The 23,456-nt window shown below is 39.7% G+C and overlaps 1 protein-coding gene across 9 annotated transcripts in view; it reads left to right on the top strand.

Moving 5' to 3' along the window:
• TANC2 (tetratricopeptide repeat, ankyrin repeat and coiled-coil containing 2) overlaps positions 1 to 23,456 on the top strand; it is a 364,118-nt gene that overhangs the window by 292,423 nt on the left and 48,239 nt on the right. For all 9 annotated transcript variants that reach the window (XM_075562035.1, XM_075562037.1, XM_075562040.1 and 6 more), the window contains one exon: positions 16,315 to 16,423. In XM_075562035.1, the coding sequence (XP_075418150.1) occupies positions 16,315 to 16,423 (109 nt within the window). The remainder of the gene's footprint in view (positions 1 to 16,314; positions 16,424 to 23,456) is intronic.

Raw genomic sequence — 23,456 nt, forward strand, 5'->3', positions numbered from 1 at the left:
CACTGATACATTATTGATATTTGTCTAACTTGCCAAAGAATATTCTCTTTTTTACTTAATCCAGTTTCAGTTTGTTGCCATCAAGAATCCATTTTAAAACTCAGCTCTGAAATAGTAGTCTAGCAACTCAAGTCATGGTTTTGTTTTATGTTACAAGTATAGAATTATATGAAATCTAATGTACATTGGAATGTGTCCAATGCCAATTCATGAGTTGCCTCCAACTTCACAAATTTGTTTTCTCTCAGCATTAGTCACAGACCCCACACCTAATTAGTCAAATAGACAAGCTGTTCCCAACATTAAAGCTCTCATGCCATCCAAAGATGAGAGCACTATTTTCTCTCCATTTCCAAATCTAAAATGGAATTTGGGAAGACCTCGTAATTAACATTCTGCCCCAAATTGAGAACTACTTATTCCTATTGCCATAATAACTTACAAAATGTTTGCTAGGTCAATAAATGTACAGAGTAATAGTTTTGCTTACAAGGAATCCTGGTGGCACAGTAATTAAGTGCTCAGTTGCTAACCAGAAAGTTGGTGATTTGGATCCTTCAGCCACTCTGCAGGAGAAAGAGGTGGCAATCTGCTTCTGTGAAGGAGTTCAGCTTCAGAAACCCCATGAAGCAGTTCCGTGTTCTCTAGCGCCTCTAAATCGACTCAGAGGCAGTTGCTTTGGGGTTTGGGTTCTGCTTTTGATAAGGTGGGGAGATGATACCATGTTTCAGCTTGACCAGAATGCTGAAGAACCAGCTAGTACAACACCGAAAGGACCTGTACTCTTTTCTCATATTGTTTGGTTTCACTGTAATAAGCTACTATTGCTCTGCATGTGTGCAAGCATATAGAACTGTTTCGAAGGTGAAGATTGCTCTCTGTATGCTGATTTTAAAAATCTAAAATGGGGTGGCAGTGGAACAAGTGATTAAGGGAATTTTTTATAATGAAAGTAGCATAGGAAGTAGAGAGTGTATTGTCCAGTTAGTGAGAAGTTCAAGCAACACTGATTAAATTAAAAGATGGGAATCCCATCAATTTCCTGGACTGTCAAACTGAGATTAATTACATGGCAAGCAGGAGTTAACCAATTTATTGGGATGTGACAGAATATTTTCTTTCTTTGTGTGTAAGTAGAGTAACTCACTGAGCTATGTCTAGAGCGTTGTGGTTTGTTTGTTTGTTTCAAAAGCTGATAAATCTTCACATTTGGTCAAATCAACACTAATAGCCTTCTACCCGCTCACCCATAAGAACGCCCAGCTGTGAGATTTGGAGTCACTGTATCTATTAGCATACCCAAGTGCTTCTACCACTCCAAGCCTCCATTTATTTGCAGCTCTACTTGCCAGACCCTCAGCTCTCACATGGATTATGATTTTATTAGAATTGTCATAAAGTTCTTCCCAACTCATGACAGTCCCACGTGTGACAGAATAGGACTGTGTTTCATAGAGGTTCTTATTAGCTAATTTTTCAGAAGTAGATCGCCAGCCCTTCTCACTTGCTCTGGTTAGGTCAAACCTCCAACTTTCTGGGTAACAACCAAATGCATTATCTGTTTGCACCGGCCAGGGACTCTGCGCTACCTCGATGGTCTGACTTGTAACTGTTCTTTCCATTTGCACACTCACACCCTACTCCAATCCATTCCCCACTAGCCAGAAGGATCTCACACATACACCAATCAGACAATGGGGCTTCCTGCAATCCAGACTGCAACAGTGACGACTGTGGGGATGGCGCAGGACACAAGGGTTGGGCAGTGTTCATTATATATGCATCTCTGTGAGTCCTAACTGACTTGGTTGCGCCTAACAACTATCTCCTCTTTAGTGACTTGTTTCAATTAGAATAAAATCAAAGCTGTACTCTTCAAAGTCTTGTATTTATAGAGATGGATTCTGCTACCCTTCTTATTGATCCCATCCATTCTTCTTCTTCCTCTAGTCCTCTTGACTTAGAATTTGCTACCCATTGGTTATCAACCTTATGCCGCGTCCCATTAATAAAGTTCCTCATGTTGTGGTGAATCCCCAACCATAAAATTATTTTTGTGGCTACTTCATAACTGTCATTTTGCTACTGTCATGAATCGGGCGACCCCTGTGAAAGCGTCGTTCGACCCCCAGGTTGAGAACCGCTGTGCTGAAAAGTCTTTTCCATCACTGGGCCATGGCACAAAACAGTTCCCTCCATCTGGAGTTTATTTTCACTGGCTTCATCACATGGCAAGTTATCTAGTTTACCATTTAGATTTCAGCTTAAATGCCACCTCATCCGAGAAGCTATTTGACATTTCATCTATGTAAGTCTCTCCAGTGTTCTTTGTCAGAGTCAACTTTTTATTGCCTTTCTAGCACTTGTCACAGCCAATTATTTATTTTATTGTATGTAAATGCTTTATTCCCCTCAACCATGTGAGTTCATCAAGGACAGGAAACTTTTCTGTCTTGTTCACGTTTGTCTTCATAATGATTAGCAGTGTACATGGTACACAGTAAGCACTCACTAGTTGTTAAAATTATGAATTAATGAGTAAACAATGAAGATAAACAAGCGATCATCTAGCTGAGAAGCAACAAATCCCACATGGAAGAAGCACAGCAGACTGTGTGATCATGAAGTATCGATGGGATCAGGTATCAGGCATCTAAGACCCAGAATAAAACCATACCCAAGGTGAATGAGGAGAGGCAGGGATTGGAGTGGAGACTCAATGACCATCTGTAGACAATTGGACATCCCCTCACAGAGGGGCCACAGGGAAGAGATGAGCCAGTCAGGGGGAAGGCAGTATACCACCGATGAAACACACAACTTTTCTCTAGGTCTTTGATGCTTCCTTGCTCCCACTATCATGACCTCAGTCTACCTTACAAATCAGATTAGACCAGAACATGCACACTGCTACAGATAAGAGTCCTCAACACAGGGAATCCAGGATAGATAAACCCCTCAGGGCCAACAAAAAAAGTAGAGAAACCAGTATTAGGGGAGCATTGGGGGGAAAAGGGAGAGTCAATCACAAGGATCAAACTAGAACCCCCTCTCAGAGGGACAAATAACAGAAAAGTGGGTGAGGGGCAACGGAGGATGATGTAAGATATGGAAAAAATAATCTATAACTTATCAAGGTTTCATGAGGGAGGGTGGGGGGGAAATGGGGAGTTGATATCAAGTAGGAAAAGAATGCTTTAAAAATTATAATGGCAGCAGATGTGCAGGAATATATGGATTGTGATAAGCGGTGTAAGAGCCCCCAATAAAAGTATTTTTAAAATAAGTGAACAATGAATAAGTTTAAGCTTGTAACTGAAAATAGTTCAGAAACTGTTTCTCAGCTCAGCGGACAGCATCTTTTTTTCATTGTTCCCTCCTACAATGACACAGAAAACTACTAAGACATGCATTTCAGAAAGCATTCAGTGAACATTCATTAAGTAATATATTCAAGACTGTGTTAAGCACAGTAGGGGATACAAATAGATGTAAGATAAATCTGTCTACCAGGATTTACAGGTTAGTCATTTTAACAGACATTTTTAAGTACCTAGAATTCAAAGCATAATGTTTTATGAAAGGTATACGTGATCAATATTCCTGTGGCTACTGCTGGTGTCCACACTGTCACAGTTCAGCAGAGTCATTGTTGTCCTGCCTAGTGAAGCCCTGCTGAGGGCCTAACGACTTCATCATTGGGGCAGAGGGGAAGTGTCCAGTTTCCAAGGCCCAGTGATGCCTTAGGACAGAAGGAAGCTGGGAGACAACGCAGCAGATTTATACCCATATTCTACATTGACAAAGAAATAATGCTGTCCCATCCATTTCTACAAAGATAAATCTTGGGTATACTTTGTTTATCACATACCATTATATCACATTATAGCCTACTTCCATTAGGCTTTCATTTCCACATTGATTATGAAACAGTAGAGCAGGAACACAGAAATATATTTTGTACCCAGCTTTCATGAAAAGAGATGACAGGCACATCCCAAAGCAGTTTATAACTGATAAGCTAAAAAGAAGAATGTTTGCAAAGGCATGTGGCTATCATTTGTTGAGAATTGATAGCAACAAGCAGATTATAAAGTAGCAACCACCAAAGTTTAACAGTAGCGAGAATTTTTAAGATGAGGTGAAAAAAAAAGATCAAGATTGTCAGTCTGTTCTTAACATTTGAGTCGTATATATACAGACTCCTTTCACAGTCTTAACAGTGGCACCTGCCGATTCAAGGTCAAGTTGAGTAGGAAAATGGATCCGGGAGTCCTTTGTGTTCTGTTCCCATCTGCTTAGCATTTATTCATTCATGAAACATGTATTGAGTTTCTACTCTACATCAAGAACTATGTTCAGCACTAGAGAAACAGGAGACTTAAAACAATGGCTTTCCATTGCCACCTAAGGGAAGTTACATGTATAAGCAACCAACGATAGCATTACAAACTCAAACACACTGACAGCAAGTCAATTCCAACTCATAGCAACCTTACAGAAGCCTAGATAAAAGGGGGATGTTCTGCAGAAACAATGACCTTCAAGTTCAGGTGTGAAAGATGAGTTGGATTCCATTAAATAGCATAGAAATAGGAGAACATTTTTGACAGGAGAAAAGGTAATTGAAAGAGCAAAAGCATGGAATAATTTGAAGGTATGAAGTACCTTTGGGGAACATGTGCCGCTATAAAGTGCAGAGTAACATTCATGGTCAGATAATGTAACAGGAGATAATACTAGGGAAGAATCGAGTGCCATGTTTGACTTTGCCATTTACTGTACAGCTGCCTAGAAGATTCTAACTTTTTAAGCAGGAAGAAATAACTGGATAACTCCAATAATGTGAAAGATAGTGTATGGAAGATGGAAGATGAGTTGAAGAAATGGAGACTCTACAGTAGTTGTGAGGTTTATAACAGTAGTCTAATTGAGAAATACTAAGATTAAAATGTGAGTCAGCAAAGGTAGATGTGAAAGAGACAGTTTTAAAGATACCCAAAAGCACCTGGAGAGAGTGAGACCACGTGCGAGTGTATTGGGCACAAAAGGTAAGGGTGAAGGGATTAAAAATTACTCCAAGTTTATTTTGAATAGTGGAGTATATAGGGATATTACTAGCCAGCATAGGACGTCCTAAATGTAGGAGGCATTTGGACGTGAGCAAAGGGAGGAGGAAAAACTGGTTTATGGAGCCAAGATGAAGTCTATCTTGAACATGTTCATATAAATTGCCTCCATGGAAAGATGAACAGAATATATTTACAAATAACGATATTAGAGAACAAGAAGAAAAGAATAGTTCAAGCGTCATGAAATTGGGAGTTATTACTAAATAATTTTAATAGTAGAACCTATGGGACTAAATAAAACCACACAGGTTAAGAGTATAAAGCAGAAAGTTCAGAAACATGAAGATAGTAGTTACATTTCAATGAAGGGTGATATTACAGTTGGAAAAACAAGAGAAAGCAATATCAAAAGAGAAGACAGTTTCAAGGAGGGACTGATCACCAATATTTTGTACTACAAAAAAGTATATAGCAATAAGAGGCCATTTGTGGCCTTTCCCAGAGTATTTTGAGTAGAATGGTTGGCAACAGAAGCCAAATTTTGTTAAGTTCAAAAATAAACATGAAATGAAAAAATGTAAAATCACTAAAAGAAGAGCTTCAGCACTAAAGGAAAAGAAAAACATGGTCATTTTTGGAGACTTGGTGAGTGGGCATGTCTAAAGAGTAGGAGATGTATAGCACAAGGTAGTAGTAGTAATTCCAAGGACGGAAAGATCTAGAAGCCAGCATCATAAAGACGTTTTACAATCCCTTACCAGAGACATAAATTCATAGAGCCTTTTGAACATTTAGGAACGGGTGTCTCTTTATCTCCACACTGCTCTTTCTACTAGACTCAGGAACTGCAAAAAAACGCTAAACATGACTAAAGGAGTCACTTTTGTCCAGTCACAACTGGTAGGAGAGGGGGTTGTTGGAAATAACACTGACCACTTCTCCGTGGTTGAAACAGTAAATACCTGATGGTACATATCATCCGAGTGTCCCGAAGGACATTCGATTTCCTTATGGAAACAGCACGTCAGAGCTCATCCTGCTCATTTCTTTCTTGCAAATGTGAAAACCTGTAGAAGGGAAAGAAACATGTTAAACAACTTCCCTCGTGTGCCTTTGTTGAGGGCCTTTAAGGCAATTTTTAATTCCTAATAGGCTGTGAAAGAAAATGCAAATATTAATGACAAGGATACATTAAAAATATATAATAACATTAGTGACAGTGTCCTTGGGCTAAAAGCAGTACAGGCTTAACATAAAAACAATGATAGTAACTAAGACTTATAAGCACCAACTAAGCCAGATATATTTTTTAATCATTTTATTGGGGACTCATGCAACTCTTATCACAATCCATACATATATCAATTGTGTAAAGCACATTTTTACATTCGTTGCCCTCATCATTCTCAAACATTTGCTCTCCACTTAAGATCCTGGCATCAGCTCCTCATTTTTCCCACTCCCTCCCTGCTTCCCACTTCCTCATGAACCCTTGATAATTTATAAATTATTATTTTGTCATTTCTTATGCTGTCTGATATCTCCCTTCACCCACTTTTCTATTGTCCATCCCCCAAGGAGGAGGTTATATGTAGATCCCCATAATCGGTTCCCCCTTTGCACCCCACCCTTCTTTGACCTTCCAGTATCACCACTCTCACCTGTCCTGGATTCCCTGTATTCTCAGTTCCTATCTGTACCAGTGTACATCCTCTGGTCTAACCAGATTTATAAGGTAGAATTGGAATCATGATAGTGGGAGGGGGGAGGAAGCATTTAGGAACTAGAGGAAAGTTGTATGTATCATCATTGCTACACTGCACCCTGACTGGCTTGTTTCCTCCCTGCTTTGGGTCCCCACTCTGCACTCCCTCTCATTCACAATGATATGATTGTTTATTCTTTGATGCCTGATACCTCATCCCTTCGACACCTCGTGATCACAAAGGCTGGTGTGCATCTTCCATGTGGGCTTTGTTGCTTCTAGAGCCAGATATTTCACTTGCTTCATATGCATGTGAAAGTTGGGCATTGAATAAAAAAGACCAAAGGAGAATCAGTGCATTTGAATGATGGTGCCGGTGAAGAATTGAAAGTACCATGGACTGCCAAAAGAAACAAATCAGCCTTGGAAGCCAAGAATTCTCCTTAGAGGGAAGGATGGCAAGACTTTACCTCATGTACTTTGGACATGTTGTCAGGAGAGACCAGTCCCTGGAGAAGAACGTTGTGCTTGGTAAAGTGGAGGGGCAGTGAAAAAGGAAGGCCCTCAACAAGATACATTGACACAGTAGCTGCAACAATAACCTCAAACATAAGAACAGTTGTGAGAAAGGCACAAGACTGGGCGATGTTTTGCTTTATTGTACATACAAGAGTCGGAGATTTGCTATGAGTTGGAGCCAACTCAGTGGCACCTAACAGCATCAAAACAGTCCTCTCTGCCCCAGAATTCTAAGCTCATTATGTCTTTCTCAGTGATTTTCCACATCACTCTATAATTTAAATTTCACAGCAGCACACATTATTTTGGGATATAGTAAGATTAATTAATTAGGAGGTTTTAGATGATAAATAATTTTTTGTCAGTTGACTAGCTGTATCACGGTGCATTAGGTTTATTGGACCAACCTGGTCAGTAGGAACATGTGGACGGAGATTGGATTGGAGAGCAAGAATGTAAATGGCTCTGCAATGCCCACTCCCTTTTCTCTTGCTCTCTGGGGATCAGACCAGCAGCAAGGCCGCTGTCTCAACCTGTGTGCTACCCTACCTGTGGGCCAAGCTAACAGTGGATCAGGTCTCTAGAGCTTGAAGCTCTTTCGAAACCTGCTTCACCAAGCTGCTGGTACATACATACCTTGCTTGAGCTTGAGATTGGTAGTTCCTGTCTCTGCATTGCTTGAGCTCAATATCCCATCCAGGCCTGCTTCACCAAGCTCCTATGCTACTGACTGTTGCTGACCCACCCTACTGTCTGCTGCCTGCAGGGAAGACTCCACTGTGTGCTTCCTTGACCTTGAACCTAAGCCCCCTCTGTGAGTTGAAGGGCTTTCAATATATTAACTGTTCCACAAAAGTTTGTTGAACTGAGCACTCTGTACTGCTATGTGAACTAATTAGCTGTTATATTCCATCTTGCTGTACAAACCTATTCTTTTAAATATATATAATCATAAGCATCCTGGTTTTGTTTCTCTAGAGAACCATACCTAACACACACTGCCATATCTGAGTATCACACATAAGAATATCAAAACACTTTAAGTATTTTCTCTGAAATACTAATGTGTATACCGTTAGTCATCACAAGAGCTAATGAATTCTTTATAGTAGCCCATTAGTGTCTATAAATTGAAGAATATTTTTTAAATCATTCATAGAAATGTTTTAAGTTCATTTGCTAACATGTTTTGGTACTTTAAATAGGACTTTTAAGACTTATCTTTCCCCTTCCTTGGATTGCTAAGTGAAAAACATATTTAAAAAAATAAAAATAGTGATATTGAATATTTTGTGTTAAGTAATACTTATCTAACATCCAAACCATTAAATAGAGGTAGTAGCTCTTATATTAGAAAGAAGTTTTTCTCTTAAGAGATTCCAAAGATTCCTGAACTCTTAAGTAATAGGGTCATTGTCTGAGGGTAGTTTCTCGCTGCTTTATGATCCGTAGTTGTCCAAGAATGAGTATCACTTGTCACCAGGGGCTGCTGATGACTACAGTGAAAGTGGAAGTAAGAGCTCCCTCTCCTATTCTGCATGCCACGCTCTGCCTCGAAGCACATTCAAGGGCCAGGGAAGGCTAGAGGAGACAGTGCTAGGGGTAGAATCCTCACCTCTGGCCTGTGATTAATACTCTCCTGAAATATCTAAAATATGCTATACTCCAAATATAAGAATTAATAGCCTCCTTTGGTCTGCATGAAAAATGTAGATGTATTCTCCCCATAAGTTTAATTTTACCTATTCTTAGGGACTGTTTACTCAACACCCAATGCCATTAAGTCTATTCTGTCTCTTAGAAACCCCCAAGTGCTGGAGGGCAAAGGGCATTTATAGAGGTCTAAATAAAGGCATGTACATATGTAAATATATTTTATATGAGGATGGGGAAATATGCATCTATGTGCATATGTGTATAGGTTTAGTATTAAGGTAGTACATGGACATTGGGCCTCCACTCAAGTACTCCCTCAATGCAAGAATATTTTCTTCTATTAAATTGGCATTCCATGATGCTCACCCTCCCAACACAATCACTGAAGACAAAGCAGGTGCATAAGCAAATGTGGTGAATAAAGCTGATAGTGCCCAGCTATCAAAAGATGTAGCATCTAGGGTCTTAAAGAGGTAAACAAACAGCCATCTAGCTGAGAAGCAGCAAAGCCCACATGGAAGAAGCCTGTGTGATCATGAGGTGCCAAAGGGATCAGTTATCAGACATCAAAGAACAAAAAAATCATATCATTGTGTGCTCACCTCCATGATAAGATCGCTGAAGACAAATGGGTGCATAAGCAAATGTGGGAAAGAACATTGATGATGCCCAGTTATCAAGAGATAATAGCATCTGGGGTTTTAAAAGTTTGAAGGAAAACAACTGGCCATCTAGCTCGGAAGCAATAAAACCCACATGGAAGAAGCACACCAGCTTGTGTGATCACGAGGTGTTGAAGGGATGAAGTATCAGGCATCAAGGAACAAAAAAATCATATCATTATGCTTGAGGGGGAGTGCAGAGTGGGGACCCAAAGCCCATCTGTAGGCAATTGGACATTCCCTTACAGAAGGGTAGCGGGGAGGAGACAAGCCAGTCAGAGTGCAGTGTAGCAACGATGAAGCATACAACTTTCTTCTAGTTCCTAAAATCTAGCTAGACTGGAGGATGTACACTGGTACGGCTAGGAACTGGAAACACAGGGAAACGCAGGATGGATGATCCCTTCAGGACCATTGGTGAGAGTGGCGATACCAGGAGGGTGGGGTAGAAAGAGGGAACTGATTACAGGGATCTACATATAACCTCCTCCCTGGGGGATGGACAACAGAAAAGTGGGTGAAGGGAGATATCGGATAGTGTAAGATATGACAAAATCATAATTTATAAATTATCAAGGGTTCATGAGGAAAGGGGAAGTGGGGAGGGAGGCGGGAAAATGAGCTGGTGCCAGGGGCTTAAGTGGAGAGCAGATGTTTTGAGAATGATGAGGGTAACGAATGTACAAATGTGCTTTACACAACTGATGTATGTATGGATTGTGATAAGAGTTGCGTGAGCCCCCCCATAAAATTATTTTTTAAGAATATTGATGCAAAAAGGCAAAATAAAATGTTATGAAATTGAATCCAAGTTATATGTTAAATTTTTAAAAAGGAAAAGAAACCCAAGTAGAGTTTTTGAGAGTATAAAACTTTATAAAAGCAGACAGCATCACCTTTCCTTTCCAGAGCAGCTAGTGGGTTTGAACTGCCAACCTGACAACGCAGTGTCTAATCTATAGCACCACCAGGGTTCATTTAGGGGATCATTTAGCTCTGTCTCAGTACCCCTTTCTGCCTGAAGTGACACTACCCAGTGTTTGTGCATAGGCTGGCAATGGATGGAACCCATTCCCTTAATTATTTATCCTTGCTCCGTGGATTTCACTTCTGGTTCCAAAGCTAATGAGGGAGGGTGGGTGTGGAAGGTTAAGCATCCAAGTTATTTTGTTGTTGTTATGGGTGATTATGTAAACAGAATGAAACTGCCTAGTTTGCATCATTCTCACAATTTTTATGTTTAAGCCCATTGTTTGCAGTGAGTGTGTCCATCATCTTGAGGGTCTCCCTCCCTTTTTCACTGACCCTCTACTTTTCTAAGCATGATGTCCTTTTCCAGACACTGATCTCTCTTGATACCACGTCCAAAGTGTGTGGACGAAGTCTGCCTGTCCTTGCATCTAAGGAGCATCTGGCTGACCTTTTTTCAAGACATCTATGTATTCCTCCGGCACTCTGATGTACTTTCCATCTTCTTTGTCAGCACAGTAATTCAAGTGCATCAACTCTTCTGTGGTCTTCCTTATTCATTGTCCAACTTTCATTTGCATATGAGGGGATTGAAAATACCACAACTTGGGTCAGATGCAGGCGCACCTTAGTCCTCAGGGGTATGGTATGGTTTGTCACTCCCCTTCTGCCCCCATTCTATTTGAACATACAGTGATCTTCCTAGACACTTAAAATCATGTATGGTTAGTATTAACTCATTTAGTGTCATACTGCGGAGGAAACAGAAGAAATATATAATACATTTTACTCAATATCTATCACTTAATTCTCACTACAAACCTCTGTGATATTACTATCCTTGCCTGATAGAGAGGTTAAATGGTTTCTCCAGGGCTATAAAACTTGTAAGTGGCAGAACTAGGAGTTTAACAAAGGTCTATTTGACTTTATTTAGGAGATGAACATGGAACACTGAATACAGACAGGGTAATGTTCAGAGTAACTCTGAACCACCACCACCAGCTTATCTCATTATATACCCTAGAGGGAAATCATTCTTCCACTCCATCCCATCCCAAGATCTTGATAACCACATGTGAGCCCACATTTAAAGTTGATTTTGATTACCATCTTTAATTATGGAGGAACAACATACATATGTTCAGTCGTGCTTAAAATCATCTCCCACTGCCTAGGTCTGGCTCTGTTTCTTAGCCACTCCTCATTCAAAATGCCCGTCAAAATGAACAGCTGCTGATTTTAATTACAATAAGAATTCAGAGCTTGTACTATACAAATTAATTTATGTTCTTTACAATGATGGACTTTTTCACACATGTGTGCTCAGAAGGAAAACCAAGTTGCTAATCATCGCAGTGTGGCAGTGAACGTAGTTCTATTCAAACAGTGTTTCAGAAGACCTGGGACCTCATCCCACATTTTCCACTTCCGAGCCTGTGAGCGTAGATCTGCCCCTTAGTCTTCCTGAGCCTATATCCCTGCTCTACCGCTTGGAAAACCAGACAACAGCGTGAGATGGTGAGGTATTATTCATTCTACAAACATGGACTTTTATGGCCTAGTATGAATTATGTTAAAAACAAAGCCCATTATTTCTGTCCCCAAGGTATTTACAATCGGATGGGCAGACTGACATTCAGACAGACAGATTGTCCTTTGTTAGATGTGGAAGTATGTACCTAGTACAATAGGAACCTAAAGAAAAGAGACTCTTTAAGTCTGTCTTAAGAGACCAGGAAGGCACCAAAAAGGAAATGGTGTGAAATGAAACTTTTAAGAATGAAAAATAGTTCATCTAATGAACTAAGAGGAAAAAAGGATTCCAGGCAGAGGGGAAACATGTATTGAAGCCCGTGAGTCATTTGTTTGAAAAAAGATAGTACAAAATAAAGGTGATAAAAGCAGAAAAATAAACAAGGAACAAATATGGAGAAACTCTGAATATTATGTTAAAGAGCTTATATTATGTATCAGAAAACTTGAATTTTGAACAAATTTTTATCAAGCTTCTTGCAATTTATATTATTGAGATGCTGAAGTGAAAAAGAAAGAAAAAGGGTCAAAGGCTAAGGGGAAAAAATTCTGTTGGCCAGTTAAGAGCCTATGATGAAGACAGTAGTACAAACAAATAGGTTCAGGAGTGGGCAAATGACATAAGGAAAATAAAACAAATAGAGCTTAGTATACCAAAGTCACTACCATCGAGTCAAAACCCTATGGGTTTCCAAGACTGTAACTTTATCGGAGCAGAAATCCCAGTCTTTCTCTCGCAGAGCAACCGGTGGTTTCGAACCGCTAACCATGTGGATCGCAGCCCAACAGGTAACTGCCACACCACCAGGGCTTTCTATGTAAGTATAGTCCAACGCATTCAGGCTACTGGTCAACAAGAGACACTATATTTTATCAGCTCAGTAAGGTAGAAATAGAAATGCCAACATATAATAAAAATTCTATTACCTTTGGCGTCCTAAACACAGTACGCTTTCAGAGTCCACTGAAATGATCAGAACCATTCTTTATGAATAATGCAATATGCTGGTATACAAGAAGAAAAGTGAATTACATTTGGCACTTTTATCTTGTCCTTGCCCTATATTGTTTGTAGTTTCTCTTCTGTGCCTCATCAGCAACAAGAAAAGCAAGCACTATCAGCTGTAGTTTGCTGAAATTTATAATAGGGAAATGTGAATGTCTTACCAAGGTTTCTTGCTCATGGTTGTAAGATAAAAGTGCTACAGCAAAGGCAATTTTGTGTCTAACTGAAAAATGATTTCCTGTCAGATGAGCTTTGGACCTGAATCCTAGTTAGCATGGACTCTCATTAAATCCTAAAGCATAGTAGTATTTCAGAGGCCTGTCTTTATGAGTTCTAGTCACTTATTGTACAACAATGAACGAGTCGCTAGAGGTAATAGTTCTTAGAATGGGGAGACTGCAATAATTTTATTGTTAATAGTTTTATAGGAATATGAGACCTTGAGAACATGGCACTTTAGAAATATGTCTCATTATCTTGTAACTTGCCTATGCTTTATTAGCCTACCAACTAAATTAAGGTCTCAAGGGATAAATAAAAGGTTAGTGGCAATTTTCTGATTTTGAGAGTGTTAAACAATGATTCCATGCATGCTACACTTTCCTAAAACATTTTCTTAATTAAGTTCCTTTCCATTATGCTTTCCCTTATCCATTTAAATAAAGTGCTATAGTAGCCACTAAAATTCAAAAACTGTATAAGACCAAAAGATAGGAAATGGCAGAATTACTTTTTTAAATCTTATTAAAATGTCATCTCTATTGGATGACTTTTATGGGAAATGGGAATTATTACCCTGTTCCCTATGCTCGAGGTTCTTCACTTAAGGACAAAAGTGAAAGAGCATGTTTGTTTTGGTTTTCCAGACTTTCCTATGAAGTCTCTTCAAATGTTGGATCCCTGACAGGGTAAACCAGTGTTATTAACTTAGGAAAAGGTGTCTAGTCTACAGAACCCCTTTTCAAAGAAGCGTCATCAACAAAAGTTCACTTTCTATGTTTTCCTTCTGTTTGATTAATTCCGTGAACTGGGAATTGAACGATGATTTAACTTCCTTCCTTTACACTCCATGTGAATGAAATAGAAAAATAATGTTACCAATGACATAAAGAACTTTGATGACCACTCACCTAGTGGCTAATACAGAGACAATTCTAAGGATCCATAGTTCTTAGTGGCCTTAGCAAATATAGTAGAAAAACATGCCAAAGATAATCCAGTTTCCTTTCTTTATTTTCCAATCTTTTCTTGCCTCTAAAAATTCTGTCTGAAGCATTTTTATGTGCAATGCACTGCTTTAGGCACTATAGGGAATATAAGTAAAGATTTGTTTGTGCCATCAATGGAAATACAGAGGCACACACCCTTGTGTATACGTGCATATTGTACACACACGCACATTCACTGAAAGGAACTATCACTAGGATGCTTTGAGCTAGAAGAAATCGAAACTCCAGCTCAAACAGTAAGAAGCTCAGACAGAGTTAAGCAGCTGCAGATACTGTACAGTCCGAGATCAAGCTCTGCTTCTCTGCACTTCTCTTGGTTTGACTTCCTTATTTGCTTGATATTCAAGCCAGCTGACCATATGATTATAAGAAGGCTAAAGCAATACTGGGTATTACAGGCACATAAGACAATATCTAGATGCAGAAAAGGGCTTTCTCTTTCATTTACAGGCTGGGAAACTTAGCAAGTGGATAGAGGGGAATGGATGCTATCAGGAAACTTTAAGTTTAGTGCAGGGGTGATAGTACGTGACAGTGTGGTAAAGCCCGTATTAGGGTATATACAATCTATAATGGTAGAACCAAAGAGAAAGCCCTAATCTATCCTAGGCTGGATTAGATGCTCATCAGAGAAGATTTCACTCAGTGAAGAGATGGTTGTTCCAGTTTGGGACATAGTGAATATAACAGTGTGATGATGGGCAGTGTTTTTTTCTGTTTCTGGCAGGGTCACTCTGAGGTGGCACCTAACAACGAGTAGAGAAATCCAATGACAGTTGAGTATATATTGCTCTACACGGCCGAGAAAAAGACTTAGGTGTTGTCAGGTTATAGGTGGTGGTGGAAGCTCTGAGGATCCAGAGAATGGACAAGATGGAACCAAGACTGAAATCTTGGGCAGTCTAGCCCTGATGAGACACACACTATCCCTCTGGTTCTTTGAGGCTTCTTCACCCTCTACCCTTATGACCCCAGTCCTGCCTTTCGGTTCTGGCATGTACACTAGTATAGATAAGAGCTCTTGACATGCGGAATCCAGGTCAGATAAATCCTCAGTAACAGAAATGGGAGTATCAATGCCATGAGGGTAGGGGGAAGGTGGGGAGAGGAGAAAAAGAAGGGGGAACCAAGCACAATGATCTATGCATAACACCACCACCACCATCTAGAGGGACAAACAACAGAAACATGGGTGAAGGGAGACAGCAGTCAGTATAAGATATGAAAATAATGATTTATAAATTATTAAGGGTTTGTGAGTAGGAGGGGGTGAATGAGGAGCTGATACCAAGGGCTCAAGTAGAAAGAGAATATTTTGAGAATGTTGATAGCAACAAATGTCCAAATGTGCTTGACACAATGGATGTATGTGTGGATTATGATGAGTTGTACGAGCCCCCAGTAAAATGATTTTTTAAAATGTATCAAGGGACCACAAGGGTGAGAGGGAGAAGGGAAGGAAAAAAGAGGAACTGATACCAAAGGCTCAAATAGAAAGTAAATGTTTAGAAAATGATGATGGCAACATATGTACAAATATGCAGTTGATGTATGGAATGTTATAAGAGCCACAATAAAATGATTTTTTTTTAATGAATGAGACCCTGGTGCAGGAACACTGGCACTTAAAGTCTGAGTGAGATTAGAGGAGCTGGCAGAGACAGAAAATAAAATGCAAACCTTTTTATGCCTTCTTGTCATCTTTGTGTGGGATGAGTGTAAACCAACATACAGTGGCATTTAGGCATGCTCACACATCGGCTTTAGGTAAAGTTCTGGTAAAAGGTAGGGACATTACATTACCCATTATTTTCCCAGTGCAGTTGTGCTTCCCCAAAAAAAACTGGGATAGAAAAACAGACTTGTTGGCGGTATGACTGACCTGAACAGTTCTTTCACCCAAAGCAGGCTTGGTAGTATTGAAACTTCTAAAAAGAATCTTTTCTCTTTCTGTTTGCAGGAGCGGCCACACGCTGCTTGCCTTCTGGTTTTCCCGCCAAGAGGGAAAGCTAAACCGACAGCAGACTGTTGAGCTGGGGCATCACATCCTCAAAGCGCACATTTTTAAGGTAATTCAAGAAATTGGGGGTGTTAACGTTCCATCTCCAGCACTATGTATATGAAGCTACTGTTATTTTGCTACACAATTGATTCATTTAAAATATATGGTTCATTCCTCCATTTTACCATGTCCCAATTTTAGGGGTTACTAAGCTTTCCAGAAAATGTCTATGTATAACTATTTAGGTAAGAGGCATATACACATATGAAGGAGCTTCAAAAAGTTCATGATAAACTTCTGTTTTTCAGTTTCACATGCTTTTTGCAGCCCCTTCGTAAACGCATGTGCATTGTGTGTGATCTGCCCTTTCCAGAGGGCAGTCGTGTGCTTTGCTACAATTGGGTGCAAGTTTTCACACACTCTTGAAGAAAAAAACAAAGAACCAGAGCAGTTAAATCAATTTTTTTTTTATTTTAAGCTAAAATTTTAGTATTTCTGGTGTTGTGCTGTGATTTGCAAACTATCTGGAACCACCCATTTCTTCCCAATTCTTTCCTGCTTCAGAATTGGGACACATTGTAATTTTAAACAATTATCTGACTCAGACTTCCCCCAAGTGGTACTTTGAAAGACAAAACTATTTTTTCATAAAGATTGCAACTCCCAACCCAAACCAAACCCTTGACCATTGAGTTGATTCAGACCCAAGGCAACCGTCTGGGCTGTAAATCTGATTGCAGTAGACAACATCATCTTTCTCCCACAGAGCAGCTGGTGGGTTTGAACAACCAACTTTGCTATTAGTAACCCAATACCTAGCCCATAGCTCCACCAGAGCCCAGAAAACCGTTCCTCATATAGTCAAACAAGTTTATCCATCCAGTAGACAGGTTAAACCCCCACAGTGACAAGTCCCTTATTTGAATTATACACGTTTTCTGTAACAAAAACGACCTTCTCCGATGACCGTATGCAGTAGGAGCAGAATAGAACAAGCATGACAGACACTGCATTTCATTCCAGTTTCAAACAGTTTGAAAACTGCACGGCTGTTTCCACAAACTCTAAGATCATTATCCTTAATTTAAATGGGAAAGTTACTCAACCATTAACCTTTTAGCATCACCATCTGCCTAGGATCAAATGCCAAGATGAAATTGGTGTCTGTCTTTGCTACACCATAAAGAAAGCACCACAATGGCAGAGAAGTGACATGAAGTGTCGTATGCCTAAGTATAACTTTAGCCAGTACATAGAGGACCTGCATTTAAACCATGCACTCCTGTCATTCACACAGTTTTATCTCATGTTGATTCAGACAACATAGTTGCCTGAGATAAGACTGGCTCCATGTGTGATTCAGGCCATAAATACTCCAGTGTACAGTTTATGGTGATGACATGACTCCAAGCTAAAGAATGAAGATTTGCACTGTGGCTTTCCTGCTGCTGTGCTCCATGGGTACTTTTAAGTGCAGAGTGCTCCCCGGTGATAGGCTTTAGCTTCTCCTGGACTGCCGGAATTCTCAGTCCCCATCACCTAAGGGTCATGAAGAGGGAGACAGACTTTATGGTGAGATCTAGTTTAAATTAGAACTTCTCACCAGCTGCAACATCCAATCCTATTTATCTTTCTTTTATATTTATATTATCCTATATCCTATTTAATCCTATATATATTTATTTTTATTTTTTTTGTTTTGTATATTTATATTTAATTAAGATTAAATTTCTTTTTCTTTGCTTTTTAAAAATTATGTATTTTATCTTTAATCACTTAAAAATATGAGAAGGTAGAGAGTCTTAGACTAAGTACTCTAGAGGAGCAAAAGTGGAGAAGCAAATACAGAGAGAGACTTATTTCATGAAAATGGTTCATGAAATTATGGAGGCTGGCAAGACCCAAGACCTTGGAACAAGCATAAGGCTTCAGCTGACTCACATGGTTTCAGGAGCTTATGAACCCCCAAGATCAGCATGTCAGACTGCAGGTTTCTGGCTCACAAGACTGTGGGAGCTGGTGAATCCCAGAACCTGTGAATCAGACATCAGCTTGCTGGCTTATATCCCAGGATGTGAGATGATGAGTCAGGTGCAGAACCAAGAGAGGTCAAGCTTTGTTGAGCATCTATATATACATTGGCCGCAGGACACACATTCAAAGCACCTTCCCTTTCAACTAATTAGTTCCTCACATCAGATCACAAAATAGAGGACAATTACATACTACCTGTCAAACCACTAAAAGTATTGGCACATAACCATCACAGTCTATAATTCTGGATATTTGACTACCTATGAAGCCCTTTAACCCTTTCTTTAAGACAGGTTTATTGAGGCAAAATTAACATACTTTGAAATTCACCTACTTAAATGTACAAGGCAGTGGTTTTTATCATATTGGAAGAATTGTGTCACCATTAGCACAATCTAATTTCAGTCCATTTATATAATCCCCAAAATAAACCTTGGGCCTCTCTAAAGCCACATCCCATCTCCCCGCACCCTCCACCCCAGGACCTGGCAACTACTAACCCAATCTCTGTTTTTGTCTTTTTACTTTTCTGGACATTTCATATAACTATAATCATATAACGTGGTCTTTCGTATCTCTCCTCTTTCCCTTAACATAATTGTTGGGGATTCATCTACATTGTAGCTTGTATCAGTGTTTCTGTTCTTTTATTTATCCATATTTTATTTATCTATTCACCAGTTGGTAGACATTGGAGGTATTTCAAGTTTTGGAAACTGTGAATAATGTTGTCATGAGCATTGTGCGTGCACTGTCAGTGCTTCCCTGAGGTAGACCCAGGGCTAGAATGAATAGCTCATGGAGTAACTATGGAGCCCTCACGGTGCAATGCTCACTACACTCATGGGCTGCTGACTCCAAAGGCAGCAGTTTGAAACCACCAGTGGCTCCTCAGGAGAAAGATGGGTCTTTCTACTCCAGGAAGGAGCTACAGCCTCAGAAACTCACGGGGGCAGTTCTACCCTGTCCCATACAGCATTAACTTGATGGCAGTGTGTTTGGTTTGGGGTTAAAGTAACTTTGTGTTTAACATTTTGAGAAACTGCAATACGACTTTCCAAAGCAGCTGTACCATTTTATATTCCCACTAACAATGTATGTGGGTTCCAACCTGACCAACTTTATTATTACTGTCTTGTTGATTATACTTATCCTAGTGGGTGTGAAGTGATGTCTTTTTGTGGATTTGATTTGCATTTCCCTAATGACCAGTGGTGTTGCACACTTAAAATCCTTTTCAGTCCTCTAATTGACATTGGGTTTTAAAAAAATAGATGTTTGTTAATTATGCCCAGAGATTGCTAATATAATTCGTAGCGTAGGGATCTCATTGGAATGAGTTTAGTCACTGAAAGGATTTGGGAGTGCTTTTGTGATTAGTGCCCTAAGTGCTACTTCTAAAATGTTGCTTTGGTGTCAGTCTTGTAATGTTTTTACTAGAACAGAACTCACTTGGTTCTTTTGGTCAAGCAGAAAAATTAAACCTCTGAAAGGGATAAGCAAGATACTTTGTAAATAGAGGAAAGAACTAAGAGGCAAAAAACATTTATAGAGGTATAAATATAGGCATGTATATTTGTAAACATATCAATATATAACAATAGGGATATAGGTTTATGCACATACATCTATATGTTAAGTATTAAGGTAATAGACAGACAGTGGGCCTCTACTCAAGTCCTCCATCAATACAAGAACTCTTTATTTAATAACCTGGCATTCTGTGATGCTCACCTTCCTGACACAATCACTGAAGACAAAAGGTGTGCATAAGCAAATGTGGTGAAGATGGTGCCAGGCTAGTAGGCAATACAGATTCTGGGGTCTTAACAGATTGAAGTTAAACAAGTGGCCATCTAGCAGGGAAGCAACAAAGCCCACATGGAAGAAGCATACCAGCCTGTGTAATCATGATGTGTTGATGGTATCGGGCATCAGAAGAGCCAAAACAAATAATCATACCCATGTAAATGAAGTGCGTGGGAGTGGAGACCCAAAGCCCATCTGTAGACAGTTTTGGACATGCCCTCACAGAAGGGTCACAAGAAAGGAACAAGTCAGCCAGGGTGCTGTATAGCACAGACAAAACGTACAATACTCTAGTTCTTTAATGCTGCCTCCTCTCCACTGTCGTGACCCGGTTCTACCTTACAAATCCAGCTAGACAAGAGCACGTACACTGGTACAGATAGGAGCCCTTGACACAGGGAATCCAGGACAGATAAACTCCTCAGGAATAGTAATGGGAGTAGCGATACCATGAGGGTGGGGGGAAGGTGGGGAGAAGAAGGGGGTGAGAAGGGGAACTGATCACAACAATGATCAATGTATAACCACCACCACCCCTAGGGGGACAAATAACAGAAACATGGGTGAAGGGAGATAGTGGGCCATGTAAGATATGAAAATAACAATCATTTATTAAGGATTCATGAGGGTGGGGAAGTGAAGGGAAAAAGAGGAGCTGATACCAAGGACTCAAGTAGAAAGAAAATACTTTGAAAATAATGATGGCGGGTGCATAAGCAAATGTGGTGAAGAAAGCTGATGGTGCCCGGCTATCAAAAGATATAGCATCTGGGGTCTAAAGGCTTGAAGGTAAACAAGCGGCCATCTAGCTCAGAAGCAACAAAGCCCACATGGAAGACGCACACCAGCCTGTGCGATCACGAGGTGTTGAAGGGATGAGGTATCAGGCATCATCAGAACAAAAAATCTTAGCATAGTGAATGAGGGGTGTGTGGAGTGGAGACTCAAAGCCCATTTGTAGGCCACTGGACATCCCCTTACAGAAGGGTCTCGGGGAGGAGACGAACCAGTCAGGGTGTGATGTAGCAATGATGAAAAATACAACTTTCCTCTAGTTCCTAAATGCTCCCCCTCTCCTCCACTATCATGATCCCAGTTCTACATTGCAAGGATATACACTGGTACAGATAGGAACTGGAAACACAGGGAAGCCAGGGCTCATGATCCCTTCAAGACCAGTAGTGTGAGTGGAGATACTGGGAGAGTAGAGGGAGGGTGGGTTAGAAAGGGGGAACCGATTACAAGGATCTACATGTGACCTCCTCCCTGGGGGACGAACACAGAAAAGTGGGTAAAGGGAGATGTCGGACAGGGCAAGATATGACAAAATAATAATTTATAAATGATCAAGGGTTCATGAGGAAGGGGAAAAATGAGCTGATGCCAGGGGCTTAGGTGGAGAGCAAATGTTTTGAGCATGATGAGGGCAATAAATGTACAAATGTGCTTTACACAATTGATGTATGTATGGATTGTAATAACAGTTGTATGAGTCCCTAATAAAATGATTTTTTTAAAGAAAAGAATGATGGCAACATATGCACAACTGTAATTGATACAATTGATGCATGGATTGTTAAAAAAAAGTTGTAAGAGCCCCCAATAAAATGGTTTTTTTAAAAAAAGATCCTTTGACAGTTAAAAAACGTGGGTTTAAGTGCAGACTCTGCCCTTTCAACTTTGTAGTTGTAGTCTGAGAGCAGCCACAGACAATTCAGAAATGAATAGATATGGTAATATGCCAATAAAACTCCATTTACAAAACCAGGCCAAGAGCTGGTTTTGCCAGTCCCCTACCTGTCAAAGACTCTCAGTATCCTTTTACAATAACCAACCACGGCCACATGGCCTGGCCAGAAAGCACAGTGATAATCCATTTGAAACAGCTGGCTATCTGCTAGTTAATCGATAGTGATTAAGTGTGTAAATAACTTGCCTTTAAGAAACTCGTTGAATAAGCCTCACGATTTTTGCCTTGATATAGAGACACCTGAGGCACAGCTAAGATTCCAAAATGAGATTACCCTTGTACCTTTATGCTTTTTCTGTTCTCTTTAAGTGCTCAAAGTGCTACAAACTGATCAACAGCACTGTGATTTTAAGTTCCAGCAGCTCTAAGGAAGGGGCCTGGCTTCCATTTATCTCTACAAAACAGCACCTGGGCTTGCCTGAGCCATTGTTAGATACTGAACAGGCATTCTGTCTAGTTATCAGAACTTAGAGTACTACAGTTCAGAATTTAATTATGAGTTATTTTTCACTACATCTGGTAACTGGAGTATATTTATCCTTTTTCACCTTTGTTGATTTTAACCTAATCAAAACCCTTTCTCTCTTACCTCATGGGAGCAAAGGGTTAACTTTCACCATGCAGAAGAAAGCAGTAGAGCAAGTCCATGGTACAAATAAAGCTCCACGTTCTGGAGCCTAGCTCTAGATTTCAGGCTTATTTTCTGTGTTTCTACTCCAACTCCACCAGTGCTAGTTATTGGACCATTTAATTCATTTACGAAGGTTTATATATTCTTTTTTTTAGGTTTATATATTCTTAATAATCTTTTCTCGTTTCTTTTAACTCTTAAACAGTTAAATTAACTATCAACAAACAACTTAATTTGTGAATCAGTGAAAAATACCAAAGCCATAAAGTGTAACTTCACTATTCTCTTCTCCTCACAATAAACCAATCTGTTATTGTCAATTCTTATCTCCTCGTCTATTGTTTTAGAGAAAAAGATGCCCCTATTCCTTTTTTAGATTTTTTATTATTAAATATTCCAAACATAGAAAGGCACAGATACTATGTACAAGATTTAAGAAATGTTATAAGTTTACTATATTTGCTACAGATCTTTATTTTTAAGAAAGGAAATAAACTCCCTTTGTTTTCCTCCCTTGCCCCATTTCTCTCCCTCCTCAGCAATAATTCCTATCTAAATTAAATTATGGATCAGTCCCATAGTGCGATACTCTTCTCTTAAACCTGTTAATTATTTTACTTACTGTCTTTCTCATTTCTAAAATAGTCATCCCGGTTATGTTTAATGCAGATAGTTTCATGTGCTCCATTAAAATTCTTAATTCTTAAGCTTATCTTTTATCTCCATAAGCATAGTACACACCATTCTTTCAAAGGCTATGGTAGCACCAGTGCATGGAACCTTATGGGTTGATTTATGTTGTCTGTTATTTGTGCTGACCACCAGAGTTTATCATACTCTTGGTCCTGATGAGGCTCACACATATTCTTGATTAGG

Source organism: Tenrec ecaudatus, chromosome 10 (assembly GCF_050624435.1).
Source record: "Tenrec ecaudatus isolate mTenEca1 chromosome 10, mTenEca1.hap1, whole genome shotgun sequence".
NCBI classification, from domain to species: domain Eukaryota; kingdom Metazoa; phylum Chordata; class Mammalia; order Afrosoricida; family Tenrecidae; genus Tenrec; species Tenrec ecaudatus.